Source organism: Symphodus melops (genome assembly GCF_947650265.1).
Source record: "Symphodus melops genome assembly, chromosome: 1".
NCBI classification, from domain to species: domain Eukaryota; kingdom Metazoa; phylum Chordata; class Actinopteri; order Labriformes; family Labridae; genus Symphodus; species Symphodus melops.
Genome location: NC_136691.1, coordinates 44,916,977 through 44,939,646, shown reverse-complemented (window position 1 = coordinate 44,939,646; position 22,670 = coordinate 44,916,977). Strand labels below are relative to the sequence as shown.

General features: G+C 38.9%; 2 protein-coding genes across 10 annotated transcripts in view; both read right to left on the bottom strand.

The window, feature by feature from the left end:
• Nucleotides 1-1,639, bottom strand: part of kremen1 (kringle containing transmembrane protein 1) — a 55,318-nt gene extending 53,679 nt beyond the window's left edge. For both annotated transcript variants that reach the window (XM_079340270.1, XM_079340271.1), the window contains exon 1: nt 1,035-1,639. In XM_079340270.1, coding sequence (XP_079196396.1) covers nt 1,035-1,113 — 79 coding nt within the window. In that variant the 5' untranslated portion in view covers nt 1,114-1,639. The remainder of the gene's footprint in view (nt 1-1,034) is intronic.
• Nucleotides 1,640-2,302: 663 nt separating this feature from the next.
• The window catches only part of susd2 (sushi domain containing 2), a 33,812-nt gene continuing 13,444 nt past the window's right edge, over nt 2,303-22,670 (bottom strand). For 5 of the 8 annotated variants that reach the window (XM_079337479.1, XM_079337474.1, XM_079337475.1 and 2 more), the window contains exons 13-15: nt 17,864-17,960; nt 13,487-13,523; nt 12,201-12,588 (exon numbers count right to left, since the gene is read on the bottom strand). In XM_079337479.1, coding sequence (XP_079193605.1) covers nt 12,478-12,588; nt 13,487-13,523; nt 17,864-17,960 — 245 coding nt within the window. In that variant the 3' untranslated portion in view covers nt 12,201-12,477. Of the gene's footprint in view, nt 2,428-5,188; nt 5,357-7,630; nt 8,118-12,200; nt 12,589-13,486; nt 13,524-17,863; nt 17,961-22,670 lie in introns of those variants that run through there. The other 3 variants (XR_013778616.1, XR_013778617.1, XM_079337478.1) reach the window with 3 other exon arrangements.

Below are 22,670 nucleotides of genomic sequence, written 5' to 3'. Positions count from 1 at the left end.
AGGCCTGGTTTGTGTGGTCATCATTATTAGATATTTACGTTTAAACCAAATATTCCCTCTGAATACATAGCTTTGAATGTGGATACTGTTGCAACTTTGAAGTTCCGCAGATAGAAGCAAGCTTAACCCCGCGCATTAGTCTGAACTTTATGGTAAATTAAACGGATGATATCAGATGACAGAGCTGATGGTTTTGGGTTCATTTTGGGGGAAACTGATCTTTTTTTGTGGTTCAATTACAAACACAACAAGCAATGTGGACGACAGACAGCCAACAGTTATGTTATGGTCGAGACAGAGAGACATTTTAAGAGATGTTCTTACATAACCATTAAAAATCGTGTTCAATAACGACAGTGTGAAAGTAAAGCAGCTGATGCAGAACAGGTAAGCAGCTCAGGAGTAGACGCACTGGGAGAGTCGAGTGCGTAAAAGCTGCTGGTTTGGGTTACAAGCTCGTTTCCGAGACATGGCTTTATGAACATCTCATGAGGGGTTTAGGATTATTTCCAAGACCACTCGTTTTAGATTTAAATCTACCCCGAATCTTAAAGGGGTTTGCAAGCAGTCGCAAAGGACACTGACAGTCTGAGTTTAGGATTCACTTTGAACGGTAGATGTTTACCCTGTAGGTGTGTGGTAACACAGAAACTAGTCTACAGCCACACTGAATAGCACACTACTCTGAGCATATAATTCTTTCTTTTAATGATAAATAAAAAGGTTCAGGCTTCAAGCTTGCTCTGAGAAAAAGACGTTGTTTAGGAAGCAGACCCTTAGATTGAAACCAAAGCGATGAACTATGAATGAGTTTACAGCTGCTGCAATCTGCGACATGTTCGATACCAAGTTGTGGAAACGACCTATTTCTTAAACACTGGTTATAACATCTTCCTGGTGTTCATTTTACAGTTTCTGGCGGGCAACTTGCTTGCCCGGTGCGCTAAAGCAGAGCAACTTTGGAGACGCTTTCCTAAACGCAGATTTTATCGGAATAGATACACAGGAGAGGCGAGGAGAAAAGTTTCACTTACCGGTTTCGAAATGACTGAAAGCCGCAGACGAAATAACCCCAGCAAGTAAAAGTGCAGATGAGACTGTCCAGGAATCCATCGTGTGAGTAAAGAGTCTGGACTGGCTCTCAGGTGAAGTGCAGCCTCACGGACAGATGCGCAGACCGGCGCGCTGCTGGACTGGCTGAGTGACTGTCGACCTGTCTGTCTGCGTCTGTGCAGGAGTCGCTCTGTGGCAGGCGTTAAAAGTCCCTAAACTTCAAGGCAGGTCCCACAGCTACTACTACACTGACACCAACACAGACGGGAACAGATAGTAGAAAGCAGGGATCCTATTTCCAACCCATGTGACAGGAAATAGGGGCAACAGATTCAACCTGCAGCGCTGGGGAGGCAGCAGAGAGAAAAGAGGAGGAGAAGAAGCGGGGGTGAGGGTGGGAGGGTGCTGGTGTTAGAGTTGCAGGTTGGATTTAGAGGTGCAATGAACATCAGACTGGCAAAGCAAAATTGATTTCAATCATAATGCAACAATAATAACTGGGAAATAAGTTTACAATTACAGCAAAAGTACAAACACAGAGGAAAAAAACAGCTCCAGAGTGTAAAACAATGCATTTACTATTAGGTCCATACAGTATCAGAAGAATGTGAAACCAAAGGAGACTAGAAGTATAAAGACTGTTCACTCTAAGCATGCTACACAGAACCAGAGACAGACACCAAAGTCCCCTCTGGAATATGATGGAAGTTCTGTCTTGGTTTATATAAGGGGGTCTTAATGTAATTTGGGGATCATTGCATTTGGAAACTTCTGGGCTAAACTGCACATAAAGGTGAAACCAAAGACCTTAGCAATTAATCATATTCATGGTAAAAGCATAGACGAGGTGGGAGTGAGTGAATAGGATTTTAGGTCATTTCTTAAAAAAAATTAATTTATTAGTTATTCCTTTCTAAACAGTGACACATATATTCTCAAAGATCACATGTTGAGTTTTTTGTCTGCCTCTTTGCAATAATTAAATCATTAAAGTAAACCTTTGGTGCGAAAACTATTGGCATTATTTTTCTTCGTGTGAGATTAGGTTGTTTGTTTGTTTTTCACTTGGTTACAAAATGAACTGATAGTTTACTTTACAGGGAACTCATTTTAAATCCAGGTAGAAGATAAATGTTCTTAAAGGAAACACAACAGAATCCTTAAATGACTTTCCTGTGGATTTGTTCTTACCTTACTCTTTTCTACTTACCTCACTCACTGGAAAGAGGCAGGTGCACTGTCCCTGTCCTCTTACCTCTTTTCCTTTTAACATAGGTAACGCCATCATATGGGTGAAACAGCACCCTCAAGTGTTTTATTGTGAAAATCACTCAGCACAGTGAAGGAGAGTGTAAGCCAGAAGCAGTCAGTCCACTTAAAAATAGAAAATCCAGGATGAGCTCACCACTCTTGGAGGAAAAAAAATGACCAACATTTATTTTGCCAAAACCAACAGGGTCGAGATGAAGTGCACAGAAAAAGTAATCTAGCGTGACGTGTGCCCTTCAGAGAAACTTTGTGGCCTTGAGAGAATCAAACTATACTTACAGTTCAGTGACAGATTGAAAATGTTTGACAGACATAAACGTGATATAGTTTAACTAATCAGAAAGTTTACTAAGACCTTAAACCTTTGAAAAGTGAAATTCATAGTGAACACACATTTTTGCCTGGTGTTTTTGTAATGTTTGGACCTACTGTAACAATGATGTTTTTATCCTAATTGTTTTTTTTGACTGAGAGTCCAAAGGATATGTATTGTCATAGAGACTCAACTATAATGGAAAACATTAATATTTTCACAGCTGGAACTGATGACTTTTTCCTTTAAATTGCTAAAAGATGCAAAAAATAAAACAACAACAAAAAAACCAACAAAAAACAATATGCAATTTCAATTCCTTTTTGGGGACTTAACAGTTTTTTGTTTATTTATTAAACCAGGAAGATAAAAAAAAAAAAAACTCATTGAGAATAAAAATCTATTTTTCAAGAGTGTCCTGGACAGCAGAAAGGCTTACCATTTTAGTTTATATGTACTTTAAGTAAAGATTTAAGTTTAGAACTAAAGTATTATTTAAATAGTTTTTGATTTAAATACTTACTTTTTCCTTGAATACACCCTGCACATTTTGATCATTATTTAGTGTGTGATATGAAAGGCAGGCTCAGGGTCCTCACACTGAATAGAAAGACTACAGTGTCCACGTGTGTGATCGGAGTTATGTCATTCCTAAATTTCCCCAAGGGCATAAATAAAGTCACATCCATCCATATCTATCTATCTATTCTTATCTATTCTCTTGTGATACAGTACAGCTTTAGATATGCGACTTTTGTCGTCTTGGTGTCTCTTTCTGTGTGTGTGTGTGTGTGCGCGTGTGCCTGCGATCACATGTTGGGCATGTCTGTACATGCTGTCTGGCCACATTCCTTGTGATCTGCAGGAGTTACTATAATTCTGTTGTCCTTCTTGGTATTCCAGATGAATCATACAAACTTTGTAATTCTAACATTTTCTGTTTTCAGACATCTCAACATAAGCCAACAAGTTTGAAAGGTCCTCACAGCATCACGTGGTCATTTTAGCATGGGTGTCCACAATGAGAGGTGTTAGTGTGTCCTGCCTGCTGACTTATGCAGGGAGAAAGCTAGAGGTCACAGCAAGAGTAATCCACTGAGATGTATTAGAGAGTACTCGGGCATCCCTGACCTGCCTGCCAATGGGAAGTTATGCATAGCTGAATTAGAGGTTGGCCCAGATGCTTCGAATTCACAAATTCAGGAGCCAAGACCATGTCATGTCCTTGTTTCCTCTTGGGTAAACATCAGTGCCTGGCCCAGAATCTTAATACCACATTCTCCTTTGTGGTCAAAACTATTTCTCTATCTTGGCTTTTGTTCTCAGCAGAGGATCCGTGCTTGCTTTGTTCCTGAGGCTCTTGAGTCATTTTTGTCGCTGGAGACATGTTTTTTGATTAGCTTTGGCATTTAGTTTCAACAACAGAATGAGACACAGCAGAACCTTTCAGCTTTTCAGTCTTTGACATTTATACATTCCACTTCAATACAATAAAGGTGAATGGGAATTACAGTGAGGTGCTCTCAAAAGTAAAAATGACATTTAAAAACTCACCATGAAGAAGTCTCCTGGTTAGTTAGGACCTCACGCTGAGCCTGGAATATTATAACTGCAACAATTTATACTGATGTAATGTTTGAGTTATTCAATAGAGGACTTAGATGAGTGGCTCGTCCTTTCTTGCTAGTATACAAAGTATATCTTTCAGGCTTGTGAAGACCTCGTGTGGGCTCTAAAACATGTTTTACTTCATTCTCACATATTATGGATGGGACAGTTTTGTTTTTGTACATTTGCCAAGTTTTTAAGACTTTGAAGCGTTTTTCCTGGAAGAGAGAGTCTAAGTATCTCAACTGTTAACACTGACTTTGCTTTCATTATTGTTTATCATATTACTGCACAGTGGCTGGTTCATGCCTAAGCACACTTGTGTATACAGACACATATTAATAAGACATGTTTATTTGTAATGCTTGGCATCTTGATAAAAAAATTAAAAAAAACGTTTACTGGTGTGTTTCTTCAGTTTTTGGAAGTGATGTGACAAGAAGAAGAGTGATGATTTAGACTTCCTCTTTGACATCAGAACTGAGTCACTGTTTACAGTCAGGATTACTGCCATCGCTTGGCTCATCATGTTAATTAAAGACAAAATAGACTGGCACTCACATTGACGCACGCATTCTTTGGTCTACTCCTATGGGGGGGACAGTGAGTCAGTGTGATTACTCAACCAGAGCATCTGGATGTTGTCTGAAGTACAAACGACCTGGCTGACCCCCCCACCCCCCACCCCTAGTGGCCACATGAGTGTCTATATGATCCACATTATTAGCGGTTGCAACACACATTACGGTGTCACTCTCTGACCCCAGCAAAGCACTGCACAATTGGGATCCCCCTGACAAATGATCGCCTTTGGCTCTATCAGCTCCGCTAAAAACTCCCCACTACCCCCCTCCCCCCACACACGCACACACACACACCTGCACAGGCCCCTGAGCTTACCTGTGTTCAAAGCTTAGATAAAAGCTAACGTTTTACATCCAGCCACCTGCACATAACCAGTGGCCACTAAAGCACCGCAACCCCTCCTTCTCTGCCTCTCGCCTGACACACACAGCCGTCATCCATCTTGCTTGGCCTACCGGGTCTCTAATTAGGCTGTGGGTGGGTGACACCCCCTGGAATGTTTATTGTAACATTGCTCCATTTTATCTCCTTTAAAAGAAAGACAAAGAGAGAGATCCATATCAGTTATTAGTTATATTTGATTGAAGAGATCTGTGAACATTGTGACATCCTTGCGATAAAGTACATAGGAAAAAAAGAACTTAGAGGGGTTGTGCAGAGAAAATAGTTACATAGATGAACACTTTATTCGGTGTTGAAAACACTGTGTGTTTCCTTTAAAAACAGGAAGCTAAGGAGGGACTTGTCATAAATATTGTTTGACGTCCACAGCATCAAATACTGATACACCAAACAAACATTTATATAGTTAAGCTTGAACAGAAATAGAGACATGACATTAAGCAAACATACATTGAAAAACAAAATGTATGAAAACATCCTTAAATCTGGCAATTAATGATGAGTTATGTCCTCAGAGTGCCTTACAGTGTTAAAGTGCTCTAAAGTCAGACTGCAGAGATTTACCATAAAGGGAAAGGTAGCAGGAAATAAAAATGTTTTCTGACCTTTTATTAAAGGCTTGCTTCATTTGTAGATTTAAGTGTCATGGAGTCAAGGTAAGCACTGACCTTTAACCTTTCCTCTTTAGGCCAAGCAAAGGCTAAGTCATTGATAAAGCACTTTTCATGCACAAGGGCAAACCAAAGTGCTTTACAAAACCAGACAGGATTCGACGCAAGCAAAGAAAAGTTAAAAACAATTTTTAAAAAAACATGCAGAAAACTAAGAAAAAAATAAACACAATCAAGTTGAAAAAAAATACAACAGAGTAATATTAAATAGAAAGAGAATAGAATTTAATATGAAGGAATACTCATTTAAAGCTTTGCTAATCAGATAAGTATTGATCTTGGATTTAAAATAAAGTTGTTAAAGTTGTAAGCATTAGCTTTAGCAGTGACTGTAAGGGAAGCAGTCATGTGTAGCACTGCGTTATACATGTTTACATGTTTCATCTGTGTAAGAGAGCAATCTTTCAAGGAAGAGAAACTGCTTCTTCAAATAACGTCATAAGAAAAAGAACCAAAGGCTTGTTGACAAGCGACGTAGAGTGTTACCAGAGCTCAAATGAAGCATCTCATCAACATGTTTTCTTTATTTGGTGGGAATGACGATATTGATGCAGATATTAGGTTTGATCTGATCCTGCTGAATCAGAAGTTATCAAACTGTCTTATAGTTTTCTTTACATGAAGAAACATGGTATTGATGTTTTTTGTCTGAATGTGATCTTCAAAGGATTGAGAGCTGTCACCAAATTAAATTATCTTCCATCCGAATGCTCTCTCTGAGGACAAACAACTCCAGGGGGGGGGTATATTCAGGCCAGACTTGTTTTTATGTTGTGCATCCATTTTTTTTTCTCCATGTCAAACTCGAAAACATTGCAAACATGCTCTGATGGGTGTCCTTTTCATTTCATCCGTTCAGGGAAGGCAGAGACAGAACCGCAATCCAGCATGAAGTGTAAACTGTCAATGAAGACCACATTTGAGGAAGCAAACTTTTGCATGTAGAATATTTACTTCTTATGAAGATGACAGGGGTCCTAATGTCATAGAACATTTAAGCAAAACTATTTTGTGGACAAATAAAAAAAAAAAAACACTTGTTTTAAGAGTCACATAGTAACAAGGACAGTATCTATAAAATGAGTTTCAGGACACAGATTTGCAGGAAGGATCTTTTGTTTGCAGGATTATGTGTTTACAATAGAGCCATGCACTGTGAGCTAATGTTAATCATGCCCATCTCAGTTCGAATTTTGCAAAGAAACAGGTCAAGGGAAACTGTGTACCTCCATTTAATCTTCTAACATTATATCAAGAAAGTCTTACAAATCCCAGCCTGCAAATAAAACTGACACTGCAAGATGGAAGATTTCATCGTGATTGATGTTTGAAAATAAGCACAAGATCACTGCAGATTGTAACTGAATTAAATATTATTTATCATAAATGCTTTGAATCAATTTGTTCATAAAAAATAACTTCCTTAAATTTGACTCTGCAAGATGCATTTTGAATCAGTGCATAGTGCACTGAAAGGAATTTTATTTTAAAACCACATCACATTCTTAATGTCTTCACAGTTGAAATAACAAATTCCTCAAGTGTGTGCTAAACTGAGGAGAGCTGTGGCTGCACTGCCAACAGGATGCATTACACAGTGGGCAGCCACATCGTCATTGTGCATCATTGTTCCTGGGATGTACTTTGGTATGAATAAATATGGCTTTATATCACTGTCAGACATGACACCTAAAAAAAAAAGGTCCATAACAGCCTCTGCACTGATACTTTGCCTCTTACTAGTTTACCAGCTATTCTTCCAAGAAGATACAGACTTCAAATCAAGCTGTAATGGTGCTCTGACAGCCACTAACGGTTTATGCACCAAACAGTTTCATTTACCAAAAGACATCAGCAATAATCAGTTACAGTATAGAGCTAGCTCAAATGGACAGATAACGTTGAAAAACACTCTAAATAAATAAGTGCGAGGAATGAGAACACAACGAGAACAAGAAACTTTTTTTCTGAAAGACATGAGCAATAACTTAAAAGACATTGTCAATTTTCTCAGAGATGGACTGGTTTGCTTTTCTACATACGTTTGCTGTGAGGCATTAGCACTCAACTCCTCACAGCAGTTATAATGAACAAACAAAAAAAATAAAATAAAAATAGACCTGATGATGCTATGGCTGCTCTGTCTTCTTAATACGCGGAGGGCTGATCGTGATATGAATACCTATGAGATCATTGACCTTGAAGGTTCAGACATGCTGTGGATGAGACAACAAATGATACAAAGTGTTCAGAATTCATAAGACTGATAGAGAAAAAATAAAGGACCCGCAATGCGCCCGTGTTATAGATTGCACATTCAGATCAATGCATAGACACAAGGAGAATATTAAGAGGTACCACAAGCAAATCTGTCTGTAAAAAAAAAACAGTACCTGCCTCCGGCACCTGCGAGAATATTTACCAATTAGGATGCAAAGCTGAAAAGTCTTAAAAATAAACAAATGTAGAGTTTGACATCCTATGCATTTATTTTAGAAGTAATGGGACACGTGATTAGTTTTGTCAGAAGCACAAGATATGAAAGAAGTTATTCTAAGTGGCTAAACATTTTTACTTTTCTTTCATCACACCTACAGTATAAAGCTCGGTATCTCATAGTGTTTTTTCGTCCTTAGTAATGCAGTCATGTACATTATTTTGTGGTTCAGTCTAACTGAGGTCTGAAAATAGGGTACAAACCATGAAAACTAACAACAGATTTGCCTAATGTTTAATAAGAGATAAAAAAACATCTCGTTGCAAATAATGAAAACTATTGTTCTAAACTGAAGCACTGATAGAAGCTCCTGTGAAAGATCAGATGAGGGCAAGCTCTGGCTTGTTTCAACTGATATGGTTTTATCTGAAAGACATGTACACTGCATGCGTTTGGTGTCTGTGTATGACTACAAACAGAACCTCAGACTGTATGTACACCCACATACACAAATGTACACAAACAAAACCAACAAATGGACGAAGCTCCACGTACACAGCAGGGATTTAAATACTTCTGTGTCATATCTGTGTATCACACAAGTTCCACATTGCCCGATAAGGAGATATAGGGGAAAACCACAAACCTTGCATGGAGGAATAATGGTCTTTTGAAGTTGTCTCTCTCCTTGGAAGTAGCTTTGGAGCAACAGGGCTAGTTAAGCAGATCATTAAGCATAATGGTTGGGGAAGATTGCAAAGCTTTATCTCTGATGACAAGAACAAAGTTCTTGAAGATCTGGGGGATTCTGGAGCTGGATTTGATGGGAATTCCCAAGCCAGCTGGAACAGTTTACTTGTGCTAACAGACAGGTGCTATCATAAATCTTGAGTCAAGGAATTACTCACTCAGCTTTACATGCTTAGACTTAAAGTATATTGGGGATAAAGTTGTCCTTTGACAGATTATATCTAGCGATTGAAGTGTCTCCCTTAGGTAGACGCCATAATTGTTCCTGTCTGGCAGTGATGTGTCAATAAATCAAATATCTTTAAGAAAACATTCAAATGTTGTAAGTGTCCTTGCTTACTAAATAATAATACTAAATATGCCAGAGAAGGTGAATACTTTTGGTAAAAATATGACAACAGAAATAAAACTTGAAGCTCAAAATGAAGCACATGATAAAAAACAGAATGGCTGCAGGTTATGGTCGACTGGGGTAAATATAGATAAGGAGTGAAGCTGTGTCTGTAAGGAATTAACTTCTTCAAAAGGGAGACAAACAACCAGGAAAGAGCACACTTTTGCCTTTGCATGCTGTAGTGCCATGCTGCTCATCTTTATTCATGGGAACAGTTAAACTCTGCATGAAAGATTTTGAAAATGGTTTGTATCCTTTTCAGTTCAGGAATAAGAGAGGGGGATGTTGTTTGAGGATTATCACCGCTAAAATGATTTTTTCAGGAAGAGATCTTTGAAAATATTTTACCCCCTGAGAAAAAAAAGGCACATGCTAACAAAGCCTTATTTGTTTCCTTCTTTCACTCCTCTTTTGTCGATACCCTCTGCTGCTTTGCATTTGAATCAGTCCAAAACAGCGAAAACAGCGAAATTGCTTCCACCATTTTATGGTGTTTATGAAAACACAAGTTTCCAAGAGTCTGCAATGAATTTATATTTGGTACAAGCTGCGTATAGCATCACACTCCCCTGGCAACGTGCCCCTCCACATGCTTTCCATGGAGGTTTGTCCCGTTTCCACAGAGCCGGCTGATTGATTTACTCTTTAATGGCTTCCTGTGTCGGGCACGGGCTAGGACGAACATCTGTAGGGGTGGATTGGGCACGCTGGGTCTGTTTTGCTCTGCTACACTCATCTGTGGTGTAGTAAAGTGAGGTATCTGCCTTTTCTGTGGCCTGAGAGAATGACGTGCTTCTTTAAAAAAAGAACTAACTCAAATGAAAAATGAGCCTCGAGTCCTAAGGGCCACTGGTTGCTGAGTGGATTACATTGCCTCAGGGGATGAAGTTCAGCCTCAGATGCTGATGACTAAAGGAACACCAGTAGCTGGCCTGTGAGTGGTAGAGTTATACAGAGTGTTAATGTCAAGAGTAGTTTGTGTTTGAAGGGTAACAACACTTTGGGTCATACAGCCGACAGGAGTGAGTTCTTTGCTTGATTCTTTGCTATTCCTTAAATCACTTATGAGGTTTTTTTCTGTTTATGAAAGATAACATGCCAGCACCAAATATGGTGGAGACTTGAAGTGAGGCTGCTCTTGATGGAAGATGACACGAAGAATTTATAAGAAAAAAATTGTGATTTAAATAAAATCTTCAAAACGTATTCAAATACTTTTTTCCACTAATAAAAATAAGGTTAAGTTAAGGTTATGTTTTATTTTAATTTTGCTGGTACTTTGTTTCGATACATACAGTATGTAATAATCTTTTGTTGACTGGGCTTTGACTTCATGTCCCAAGTTGAGAACAAAGCAGACTTTTATTTGTTAGACATGTTTCCATGTTTGTTTAAACATAATTCAAACTTTAATGTTCTATTGAGTGTTGGTTTCGAATTACGTTCCAGGCTTAGCATCCAGAGGTGTTCACATTGCCCATAACACACTGTGACACAAAACTCTGTGTTTGGGTACACCCTTAATCCTGACATCCATCTTTGTTTCAACCTATGCCTTAAAATTAAGAGTTAACATCAGAAGGTGGTGGTATTAAGAGGTTAAGGACAAAGCACACCTGCAAAGCTGGAGATGACATGAAACAAAAACAAAAAAAAAACACACCTCGAAACAAAAGCCTCAGCCAAAAGCCACTTCAGAAGCATTTCGTTCTATTTAAGGGATGTAGCACAGATCTGAGAAACGGGGAAAAATCCCACGTGAAAGCAACAGGCTTCCACAGAGCACATTAGCATTTACTCATGTTTGTATTTGATTGAACTAATTATGGCGGGCTGTTGGGAGGGATAAGCGTGCATAAGCATTCAGGGTTAGATCAGGCCCCCACAGAGATGAAAAACCTTGACTTTCATCCAGATGCAATTAATCAGCATCTAACTCTGCAAACATACACAGCAGCTTGCTCCATTGCCTCTGCTCTAAGTCCTGGCTGACACATGAAAGCAGCGAAATTTGCATCCATTTAAGAGATTATAAGGAGAGATCAGAGTCAGATCTGAAACTCCAATGGGTAATCACAGGGAGGTTTACTTCTTTGTGTGGGGGCCTGTTTCAATACCTGATGTATGGGTTCTTATTTGTACTCATAAAGGATCGTAATGTGCTTTAATGTCAATCAATCGATGGATCAATCAATTTATTTTATAAAGCACCTCGCTTTCATAAAAACATCTTAAAAGACTTTACAGAAAGCCATCTAATGGCAGTGGTTTTGTGACCAGTGAGAGGCCACCGAGAAGTTATTCATGTGCCATGAAAGTGCTGTAAGAGTGAAATAATGTCCACTATTGCTGATGTACAGTTTGCTGCTTACACCGGCATAGACAGTCTCTGTGCTTCGGAAGCTTTCAGTATTGCTATTTGACACCTGTGCAGAAGAAGAAACTTAATTCAGCTGGTTCATTTGTTTTGATCATGTGACTAAACATAAGTGATGTGAGTTAAGTGCTTTCAGATGAAAAAGGGTCAGAGGCCCCTGGTCGTGGTCACACTATTTGTTATGTTAATTTGAAGAGACCCATCATTAATCCACATACAGCAAGCAACTTGGCAACAGTGGCAAGGGAAAAAAACCCTCCTTTTAACAGACAGAGAGCTTGAAGAGAACCAGACTCACTGGTGAACAGCCAACTGCTACAATTTGATTGGCTGAGAAAGTGGGATAGAAGGAGAGGCAGAAAGAGAGAGATGGATAAAAAAAAGTCTTAAACGTGAAACTGGGAGATGCACAAAAGAAGAAGAAAAAAAAGGGAAACGTATAATGCACAAAAATAAAAGAGACCAAAGAGTCCCTTAGGCACAACACTGTGGCAACAACTGCCAGTGTCAGCAGGTATTGCACAACTGCCTGATCGAAAACAGTGTTCACATGCTGCAAACAAAACCAGCAAAACAAACTTCAAAGCCGTCCATGTCCAGCAGACCAGGTTATTTCAATTAGTCTCCAACAAGAACCCTTCTTCTTGCACAGCTGGACCTCCTCCTATCACTCCAAAGATCAGCCACACAGGACCCTGTCACTGCGTTTCCTCCCCACCCCCCTTGGGACTTTGTTTTGGAAAGGAGAAGAGAGTCAGGTTCAAAGAAGAGAAGAGCATGTGGGTAACATGAGATGCTGAACTGTGAGATAGGGCACGCCGCTGTGTTAGACAACAAACATCTGCTTTATAGGAGAAGGGATGACCCGTGAGTTCTGATCGTTTATTGATGTGAAATTAAAACATTTCTCTATCTTTGAGTAAAGATATGTAGCAAAGAACGCACGTGTTAATAAAGTGCAGAGAGTTGACCTTTATGTGACAGTTGTGTTTTTCTCTCCCTCAGTCTTTCAGCAAAAACCCTTCGTTTGAGTGAAGGCTATGAGCCCACACAAAAGCTGCATATGAGTTTGATCAGGTTCACTTCACGTTCAACATGAACACATCTGGTCTCATTTCAAACTGAACCGGAGGATGGAGTGTTGATTGTGATGATGATATCTCCTTGTAGTATTATTTATACAATTCTCTCTCTAGCGGAGATAGAATGTTCATTCATGCAAAACAGGAATACAAAAACAATTCTGGCTTTTATGCTTCTACTTCAATACCCTCAATCCCCAACTCATGCACCATTTACCACAGCCTGGAGGTTTTCCAAACTAAACAACAGAACAAAATAACATGTGGCCAAATAACACGTTGAAAGCTTAGTTAGTGCCTGAGGTTTTCCTCATCAGGTCAATAGGTCAAAAAAAGACCAGCATGGAAAACAACACGAGTGTTTGTATTTTCCAGATTCTCAGCTCTAAAGACGTTTTTTTTGTTTTTTAAGTCTATACAGTTGGAGGTTTAGAAGATAGATTGATATAATGGTATATACATTTATCAATGTCAAAATTGAGAAGATAAAATAATCCTTTTTCACAGAAGACTTCGATTGTTTAACCAGATTGCTCTCGGGTTACCTTCTGGTCCAGCCTCCCTTCTGGTCCTTTCTTCTCCCTTAAAACACAAAACAAAAATAAAAGAAGTTTGAATGAAAGCATTATATTAAAAAAAAAGAACATCAAAAATACAATAAAACACTGCTTCTTCCTTTTTTGTTTTAAAGATTAACCTCACTTCTCCTTAGTCACTAAAAAGGACAGTCATGCAGGCTAATACCGCTGCTTCATAAGAGTAGAAAAAGTCACGTAAGAATCACACAGGTCGCAGAAACGTTGTCTGGTGACTTTGCCCCAGGTCAGGAATTCTGGTTTATTTACCACTGTAAAGAGTGTGACAAGTAATAAGGAGGAGAAAGGATTTTGTCAATGTTTGAAATTATAATGTACTTTTTATTTATTTTAAGTCTCAACTATCCCCCCAAAAAATGTTTATATTATTTTTTTTGCTGATCATTCCCCTATTACCTCCATCATTGCACGTTAACCATTACTATCTCAGAGGCTGAAAGTGCTATGGAGGGTAACACTGTGTTCTCTGTAATCATTACATAATCATCAGTCTATTTATACTATAAAGAAGGACGAAATCATCAACAGAAATAACTCACTCATCCTGTCCACAGAGAGCTTTGATAATAATACCTGCAATACCCACCTGCACTCTCTCATCCTAACATGTTCAGTCTCTCTTCACTATCAAAACAAAATGATAGCAAAAAGGCCAAAAAATATCTAGGGGGGGATGCAGAATGTCTTGGTGTGGGATGACATTTTGTTATCCAAAGCATTTTGGTGCACTTTATGGTTTGAGTCTGAACCCAAGTTAACAGGCTTATTGCAGAGCAAAATGGTAAAAAAAAAAAAAAATCTGCTGTAATGTAACCCCAGCACCCATCAGTGTTTAGCTAAAGTTAATGTCTTTAAAACAGATATCTATATGCAAGAACCAGCTCGTAGGCGTAATCAGCTCATGTGCCAACACCAACTCTATCTAACATTGTAAACAATTCGAAAAATAAGTCTTGGCCAGAAGTCATTCATAATTAAATGTTATCTACACCATGCAGAAAGTCGAAAAGAACTTGGCCATCACTGCCAGATGCTTTGTCATTATCTGACAATTCATTCTTTTCACATGACATCACACACTTACAGAGCTGCCTGACAAAGAAAACCCAGAGGAGGAGATTGTTGATGAATGCTGTAAGACGCTACATTACGCTACAAAACAATACAACAAAAACAGACTTCAATCATTTCACTATGAGATATTGTGTAAACTATAGCAGCCTCAGATTACTGACTAAAGATGACAGCTGACAGTGATTCTGACACTAATGTCAGGTTACGATGACTTGCATATTTTGGCTAATTAGCACTCAACTTTGCTTAAAGTTGTCATTACCTTTTTTAAGTTTTCGTCCTCAGGGCTTTTTAATGGGAATAAATCTGAAATAGATGTATGTGAATCTCACCAGAGCAAAGTTTTAGCAAGGATTTTGCTATTTTAAGCTATTTAAATAGTGTCCCTGGTGCTGTATAAGGATATGTTATGCTGCAATTGTCAGGTAGTGTAAACATGCATCATTTTGGTGGATGCTACTTTCCGCCAAAAAAAAATTCACTGCAGGCCTCTGCCCATGTCATGTGACTGAACATTTTTCCGTGAGATTGTTCAGCGAAAACACTTTAAAAAAAAATAATTAATGAGAGGTTGAAATGATTAGCACAAATATTTTGCAGATGGAAAGAGGGATAGGAAACCTGAATTTCTTTGCAAATGTTTTATCTCACTTTTTATCTAACAAAGCCCCCCTTTATCTTTTGATGTGCCATACATCAGAAGTAAAGAAGAGATGAAGGTACACACATCTTACAGTGTAATGGTAATGAGTTTCTTGCTACTGTGGTGAGCTGCCAGCAGAACCTGTTGAGACCTGCTGAGTAAACTGAGAAGTGGAAAGTACCCGAGCAGTCCTGATTCTCAGACACAGGAAACTCAGGCACAGGAGGCCTTCCTTATCTACCTGTGTCACACACACACACACACACACACACACACACACACACACACACACAGAGTTGTGTATTATAACTGCTTTTCACTAGACATGCAACCTAAACATGATCTGAAACATAGCACGACCCCGGCTACATCTATCCTGTTATGTCTCTGATGTTGAAAGGAGCCAGTGTGTCTGCACTTGTTGGTTGGGGAGTGTGTATACTTGAGTGTGTTCATGAATGTCTGCATGACCGCTCACACTAAAAGGTATGTATAACACTTTTTTCTATTAATTTCCGCTACTGTGCAGTGTGCACATATAGTTCCAGGCTGTGTGTGTCCCAGGTCTCCAATGTTAGCATGTGTACCAGCATGTTGTGTGTGTGACATCACCTCCCTCAGATCTGCAAACCCCATGACACTCTTCATCTCTTTTTACACCTGGCCTCTCATGATCAAGGCTTCAAGAGAGGGCAGGAGTGCTCGATCCTTGCCCTTAAAACTTAAAAACACAGTAGTTTCATCGCCTGCCTGCCCTAAGTGCTGCTTGGAGCTGGAGGTGAGCTGTGACTCCTGACATGAACCTTATTACTTCCCTTTGCTGGAATTATGGTGGGGAAAAGCCCAGATGAAGTCTATGAGCCCATAAAACAAGCCTTTAATTTGCAAGTGTATGCCCAGGAGCTACCTAGGAGCTCTATTCTCTCTGGACTCAAGTCGTATATGATCCCACAGGTTATATGGTGTTTTTTGGTTTGATCTGATCATAAAGAACATTTATGAGTAAAACTTTAAGGCTGGGACATGTGATATTTCAAACAGGCAGGTGGGAGTCGTTGCTTTTGTGTTTTCTGTCTTTGATGTTGCATGAATGCTACAGCAACACTTGTAGTAAGATCAACTGTATTCACTTTCTTTCTTTCAATGTTGTACCTACCCTATTTTAATGATGTTTGTAAATCTGTTTCTTGATGACCCTAATGACGGCCACGCAGCAGAATGCATCATTTTAAATTGTGAATAAAGTTGATCTTCTTACTGCAAGTGTTGCTGGAACATCTTGACCTCTTTTAAACCTTTCACTCTTCATGCACCTTGTCAATTGGTGGACTTCTGGATGCTTCTTTTGTTGTGACATGAAAAAGGTTCTGATTGCTGGGAGGAAATGGGAGGGCGAGAAAACCTCTAGCGATGTGCAAGTTTTTACAATAAGTGCCCTCTATTCTATTTTCTACAACTCATCCTTCAGAGATGGAATAAAATATATATGAAGGATGGCTATTACTGGATACCTATGACAGGTACCTCATCAAGGTTTTCAGCTTACCAGGAACTTGGAATACATTAGCAACAATTGGCCCGTGGAGGAATTAAAACACTATTAGTATAATAGTGGAATAATATTAATAGACTTAGCTGAGCATACAAAACAACCATTTACAGCATACATTTGTAATTAAACTGGTAACTATAGGAGAACCCAATTCAAAATAGCACTGTACATTTTTTTGGACTGAAATATACATACCGGTACATACTGGTAAGAATCTAGAAAGTAATAGAAATATACCTATGAAAACACAGGGAGAACATGCAACTCCACACAGATAGACCCTGCACTACTGTGAGGCAACAGTGCTAACCACTGCACCAAAGTGCACCCCAAACAGAAATTATGTTTAAGCCTCAGTCAAAACAGTCCTATTAAATTAATTGTGTAGATTCCAGATATTGTATTTTAATTAGGCATGGTTGGTTTTTAAACCGCCAGCCAGGCCTGCATCACTATGGCAACATTCTTTAAGCATCAAATGAGTGTTGGCAGCAAGAGTTTAGTTCTTTATTTAAATGGAAGTAGAAAACCCTGAAAAGCTGTTATTGAGAACTGCACTCAGAATTCTTGGAAAAAATATACATGACACAATTACACACTCATATTGTTTATGCTTTCTTATCTACTCAGGAATTATTTAGATAAAGAATTATAATCAATGAGTGACAAACTGATATAATGAAAGGTTGAGGTCGTTTAAGTTGTTTAACTTGGAATCAGTCAGCGCAAAAGGATTACCTACACTAGGGTACTCTTGCCATTGCTACTTAGTGAGCCAAGGGGGGAGATGTTGATCAAACATGAGAGATGTCAATTTAATGTTCTTGGCCACGCCCACACACACACAGGTGTTTTGGGAAACTGAATGGTTTCTCTACTTTGATCACATTTATGTTGTCAGGACACATTTTTGGAGACTTAAAAAAATGTCAATGAGTGCAGCGGTAATTAGTTGTTGAAGTAGACTGGAAACTGTTAAAGAGAGCATTGCAGGCCCACACACCCTCCTCCGTAGTTTGTGTCTTACTGTTGTAACACCAATTATGTTTTAACCCACCTTTGCTGCCTTCTGTTGTGCAGACGTATCATTACTCCCACTGTGACCAGTGCTGAGAGAGAACCCATGGCTCCAAGGATGAACCCCACTTTGTCATCTGTAAAAAAATCCAAGCAGTACATATAAGTCACTGTTATCAACCTTTGTTCCTTTTTAACCTACTTGAATCAATACAAAATCAAATGGCAGGTAGAGATCCATTCATTGCATAATAGGGTTGCAAAGGGGTGAAATTTTGGTAAATTTCCTCATAATATCATCAAAATTTACTTCATGTTTTTGTAGTCCATGGCTAAAATGTGTGGCTTCAACAGTCTTGTGCTCTGGGCTCAAAGTGTGGAAACGCATATTCAAGTACCGGTATACTAAAACAACATGTAATCTGGGTGTTTTAATCAAGTAAAACAATACAGTACATTTTACCCAACTATATTTAAGATCCCTGTTAAGGGCCAACCTTCAATTTTGTAAATTTCCAGTTTATTCCAGTTAATTCCCATAAATTCCCATGGAAAGTTTCCAACTTTAAAAAATCCCAGAACTTTGCAAACTCAGCCATCCAACAAAATCCTGCTGTGTTTTGCCAGTATATCAGCAATTCAAACCATTTTTTATCATTACGAAGGGGATGAAACAAAACAAAAATGACACATTGGTTTCACACATATTTACAATAACAATAATGGAAGCTGGACTGATAAAGCCTTCATTCACTAGATTTTCCCAAGCTTTCCTTCAACATCGTTTGTAACTGATTAGGTAACGTTGTGATCAAATAAGAGCATGTCAAGCTTTCCTCTGGGCTCGGCAAGTTTACTAAATTCTAATTCACTTTCCTACAGTATTCTGGGCCAGAGGTTTTTTTCTCAAAGCAAACAAGTAAACAGACATGGTTCAGTCATTCTCTGAGGCATGGATGCTCAGACATATGAGTATGGTTTATGTTTGTCAGGAAGCCACAGCAGGTGTTGGTCCTTAAATATCCCACACAAATGCACATGCAAAAGCGTGCGCACATAGTGGTATAGAAACTACAGGAACTGTTTGTATGCAGGGGGGTGTATTTCAATCAGCTCTGCTACACATGGTCAGGCAATGGACGCAGCACTGGCATTAAGCTGCTGGAGGCTGAGCCTTCAGCATCAGTATTACAAACTGTCCAGAGTATAATTGTCCTGAGAACATGTAGAGGACCCTCGTGAAGTGTTACATTCCCCCTTTTTTTCTTCTGGCAAGACCCCAAAGCTATATCATTACTTCACTGAACGTATGCCTGCATTGTTCAAATAGCAAAACTGTAGGGAGCAATAGTGCCTGGTTTGGACTAATATTTCCAATGATTTCAGAGCATTATCACAGCAGAGACATCATAGAGTTGGGCTAGAAAAAGTATATTCTATATGATTGAAATGTTATATATGTACTGTACATGTGCAATGCAAATGGTTAGACATCATATTTTAAAAAGTTTGTGCAATATTTTTGGGAATCTAACTCTGAAAAATGTCCTGAAAGTTTTGGAATTGCCCCAGCGATTTCTTTAGTGGGCAGCCCCTGACAGACTTAGGTCTCTATCTTTAAAGCCAGGCCCCACCACAGAAAGAAGCCCAACAGATTCAACCTTTATATTAAAGAGTAAATCTATGGATGAATCAAGTCATTTCATTGGAGTTGTTGGTCCACTGCTGCTCTGATTGTTTTGGAAAATTATGCAGATGTGTGATTTTTTTTAAAGCTGGGATCCAACATAATATTGTATAAATAGATGTACTTTATTGACCGCCAAAAACCAAAACAAACTCTTCCACTTTCAGTGTATGTACTTTGATTAGCTGTCTTTGCACACGACAATCACAACCAATCCATCACAGCCAATCTCACAGCTATTGTTCCAGTCATTTCACTACTTAACATTTCACAAGGGTCCATGGGCAAAAACACTGAAAACAACCTTTCATATAACCTCTAAATCATTAGGATTAGCTGGACTCACCATTGTTCAATCCCTTTCTTTAGAGTTTATCTCTGAGAGAACACACACCCATGAAACACTCTTATCACATACAGCATTTCGTAACACAGAGATGAGTCTTTTGGACAGTGCCGATATCATCTTAAAATAATTCTCTTGATTTCTCCTTGGTAACAGTTTGTGTATTCCTGTTACTGTCATCTGATGTCAGTGTCTCCCACTGTTTGACATAACGTGATGGGCGCAAATATCGAAATTTGAACTACTGTACCTGTCACCAACTTCAAATGTTTTATGTACAGACTAAACATGCATGCCATTTTATTAATAAACTCAAAAAAGAAAGCCAAGTAGAAACAAAATTAATTATTTCATGGCCTTGAACCAGCCTTTTCTCTATTCCATCAGGTGTCTGAAGGTATTAGACTCACCTTCAACAGCTAGCCTTTATGGACCCTCAGGCCAAGTGTGTATAAATCTCCATGTGAATGTGTGTGTAATGCCTTCACGAAGCAATTAAAAGCATGTGACTCCCCTTATATAATTATGAGTAGCCCATTAGAGGTTCTCAATGAAATCTTTAGAAATCACAATAATATCATCATGCAAAACTTCCCAAAGTACAACCTCTATAAGTTTAGACTGACTTTGAGGTAAAGTCAATGACCATTCTAGAGTCTGTAGGAGCCCTAGGGAAAAAACCCCACTGGGCTCCCCTCTAAAGAGTGTCTATTACTGTTATGTAAAAAGTTATCTGACTTGGTAAATTATGGCATTGGCACAGGCATTGTTTTTCCCCCCTGCTAACATTGTTTTACTGGTCATGAAGTGTGAATACTGTTACTGAGATTTTATGGGGCCCCCTTAGGGAGGTTTTCTTTTTTCATTGCTAATTTTGTAGAATTTGGCCTGCCTTGCATGTTAACAAGCAGCGCCTCTGGGTAAAGAAGTCTTATTCAAAACAAGTTTTACTGAAAAAAATATCTACATAAAAGTAAAAAAAAAAAAATCTCAGTCATTAAAACATCAGAGTACAGAGAAAAGACAAGTATGAGCACTGAGTGGTCACATCACAAACAGAACTAAAACATCTGCATTCATTGGACATTTCCACTCGAACTTCACATGAAACATCTTGTCCTTGTAAAGGGCTGAAGTTGCTACACATCTTTGTTTTTAGCCTCAACAATTCTGGAAAAGATTACATTTCTCAGAAGAGAACATTAAAATATTGTTCCTCACTTAGGCCTCAATTTATTATCATCATAAACTCTTTAAGTTATGGCCTTATTCAAAGCAGATCATGCAGATTTGAAGGAAGAATATGTGACTTTTTGATCCAGTAGCTGTCGCTCTTCAGCACCGCCATGAAACCAAATCAACCGAGCTGCATTGTTGTGCTTGCAAGCTAATGTTAGTTGGCGCTCTTTAGTTAGCTCATAGCTGCACATTGCATGTAAAATTACACAAAATGACCGTGGTCGATAAACGCTCACATGATGTTAAAATAAGTAGGGAGGACAGGATGTTAATCTCTTTTCTATAGTTCCTCACTTAAACAGCTGTTCTACTCAAGGGGATGAGCCATCCAGTCCATCTAACCAAAGAATCGATCTGGTTCAGACACAGTGTCACACTTATTGTAGACAGTCATGGCTCAGATTATATACTGGACTTCTGCTATATTTCTGTATAAATGTTGCACATTCAGCCTCTAAGACACTAATGTCCATATTTTTGCATCCACCCTTCTTGCACTGGTCTTCTAAAAACACTTCCTCTAAAAATAGAGAGCAAAAACCTGTTTCGGTCGGATTGATGACATTAGAACATAAAACACAGACAGTTCTGCTCTAAACTCAGGTGGTAGGTTGTATTGTAAAATAATTACAGGTCTATTTGGATGAGTACAGTATCTTTCAACATGAGCCTTAATCAAGTCACTGGCTTTGATTATCCTTCTGTCTTGATGTGAGCCACGTTTGAATTTGTTTATCTTTCTGTTTTTCTTTGTGAACTGACAGATGGATGTGTGTTGTCAGACATCAGCTGTTTACCAGGTAAAATGTCATTTTAGAGGCAAGGCAAGTTTATTTACATAGTGCTGTTCAGACCATTCAAACAGTAACCTGGCACTCTTAAGTGGTGGGTCCGGACCTAAAAGTGGTTCTCAGCTTTTTTTTAAGTGGGTCATAGGTTGGTTTAGTAGGTCTTCAAGTGTATGGTATATAATGGCATTGTATTTGCTTGTATCAAAACACTTAAGGGACTTTATATCACGTCATTCCAGCTGAAGATCCCGACATCGATCACCTCATATCACCACACCTCTGCCAAAGGAGGATAAAAAGCACATAGGCAAGTTGGGCAGTACGGTTATAATCCATCTCAAATAGGTGGGGCTTTAACTAATGGAAGATATTCATACTGAGATTTACTTTTGACGGATTGGTCTTAAAGTCACCTTTGCTAAAAGGCGCTCTTCCAAAAGCGGCTCATCAGAGTGACTCAGAGAAGAAGTCAAACTGGATGCTGTGGCATTTGTTGTTCCGCGGCATGCCATTTTCATCTTAACAATGGCTACTATTCTCTGGCTGGGAAGCCTTCACATCATGCTGCGTTGATTCATATTAGGGAGGAGGAGGGGATATCCGTCAGCGCGTCTCCTTCTCACTCTGTATTTAGTGTTGTTTACGTGGCTGTAGGTCACATTTGAATGGCGTAGATAACAGCTCATGTGACACCTTTGAGCACCTCAGGTCATGTTGACAGTTTTTTGTCTCTGATTTGTATAATGAGAGTGTGAGTGAAAGTGTGATCATTGCTAAAAATGTC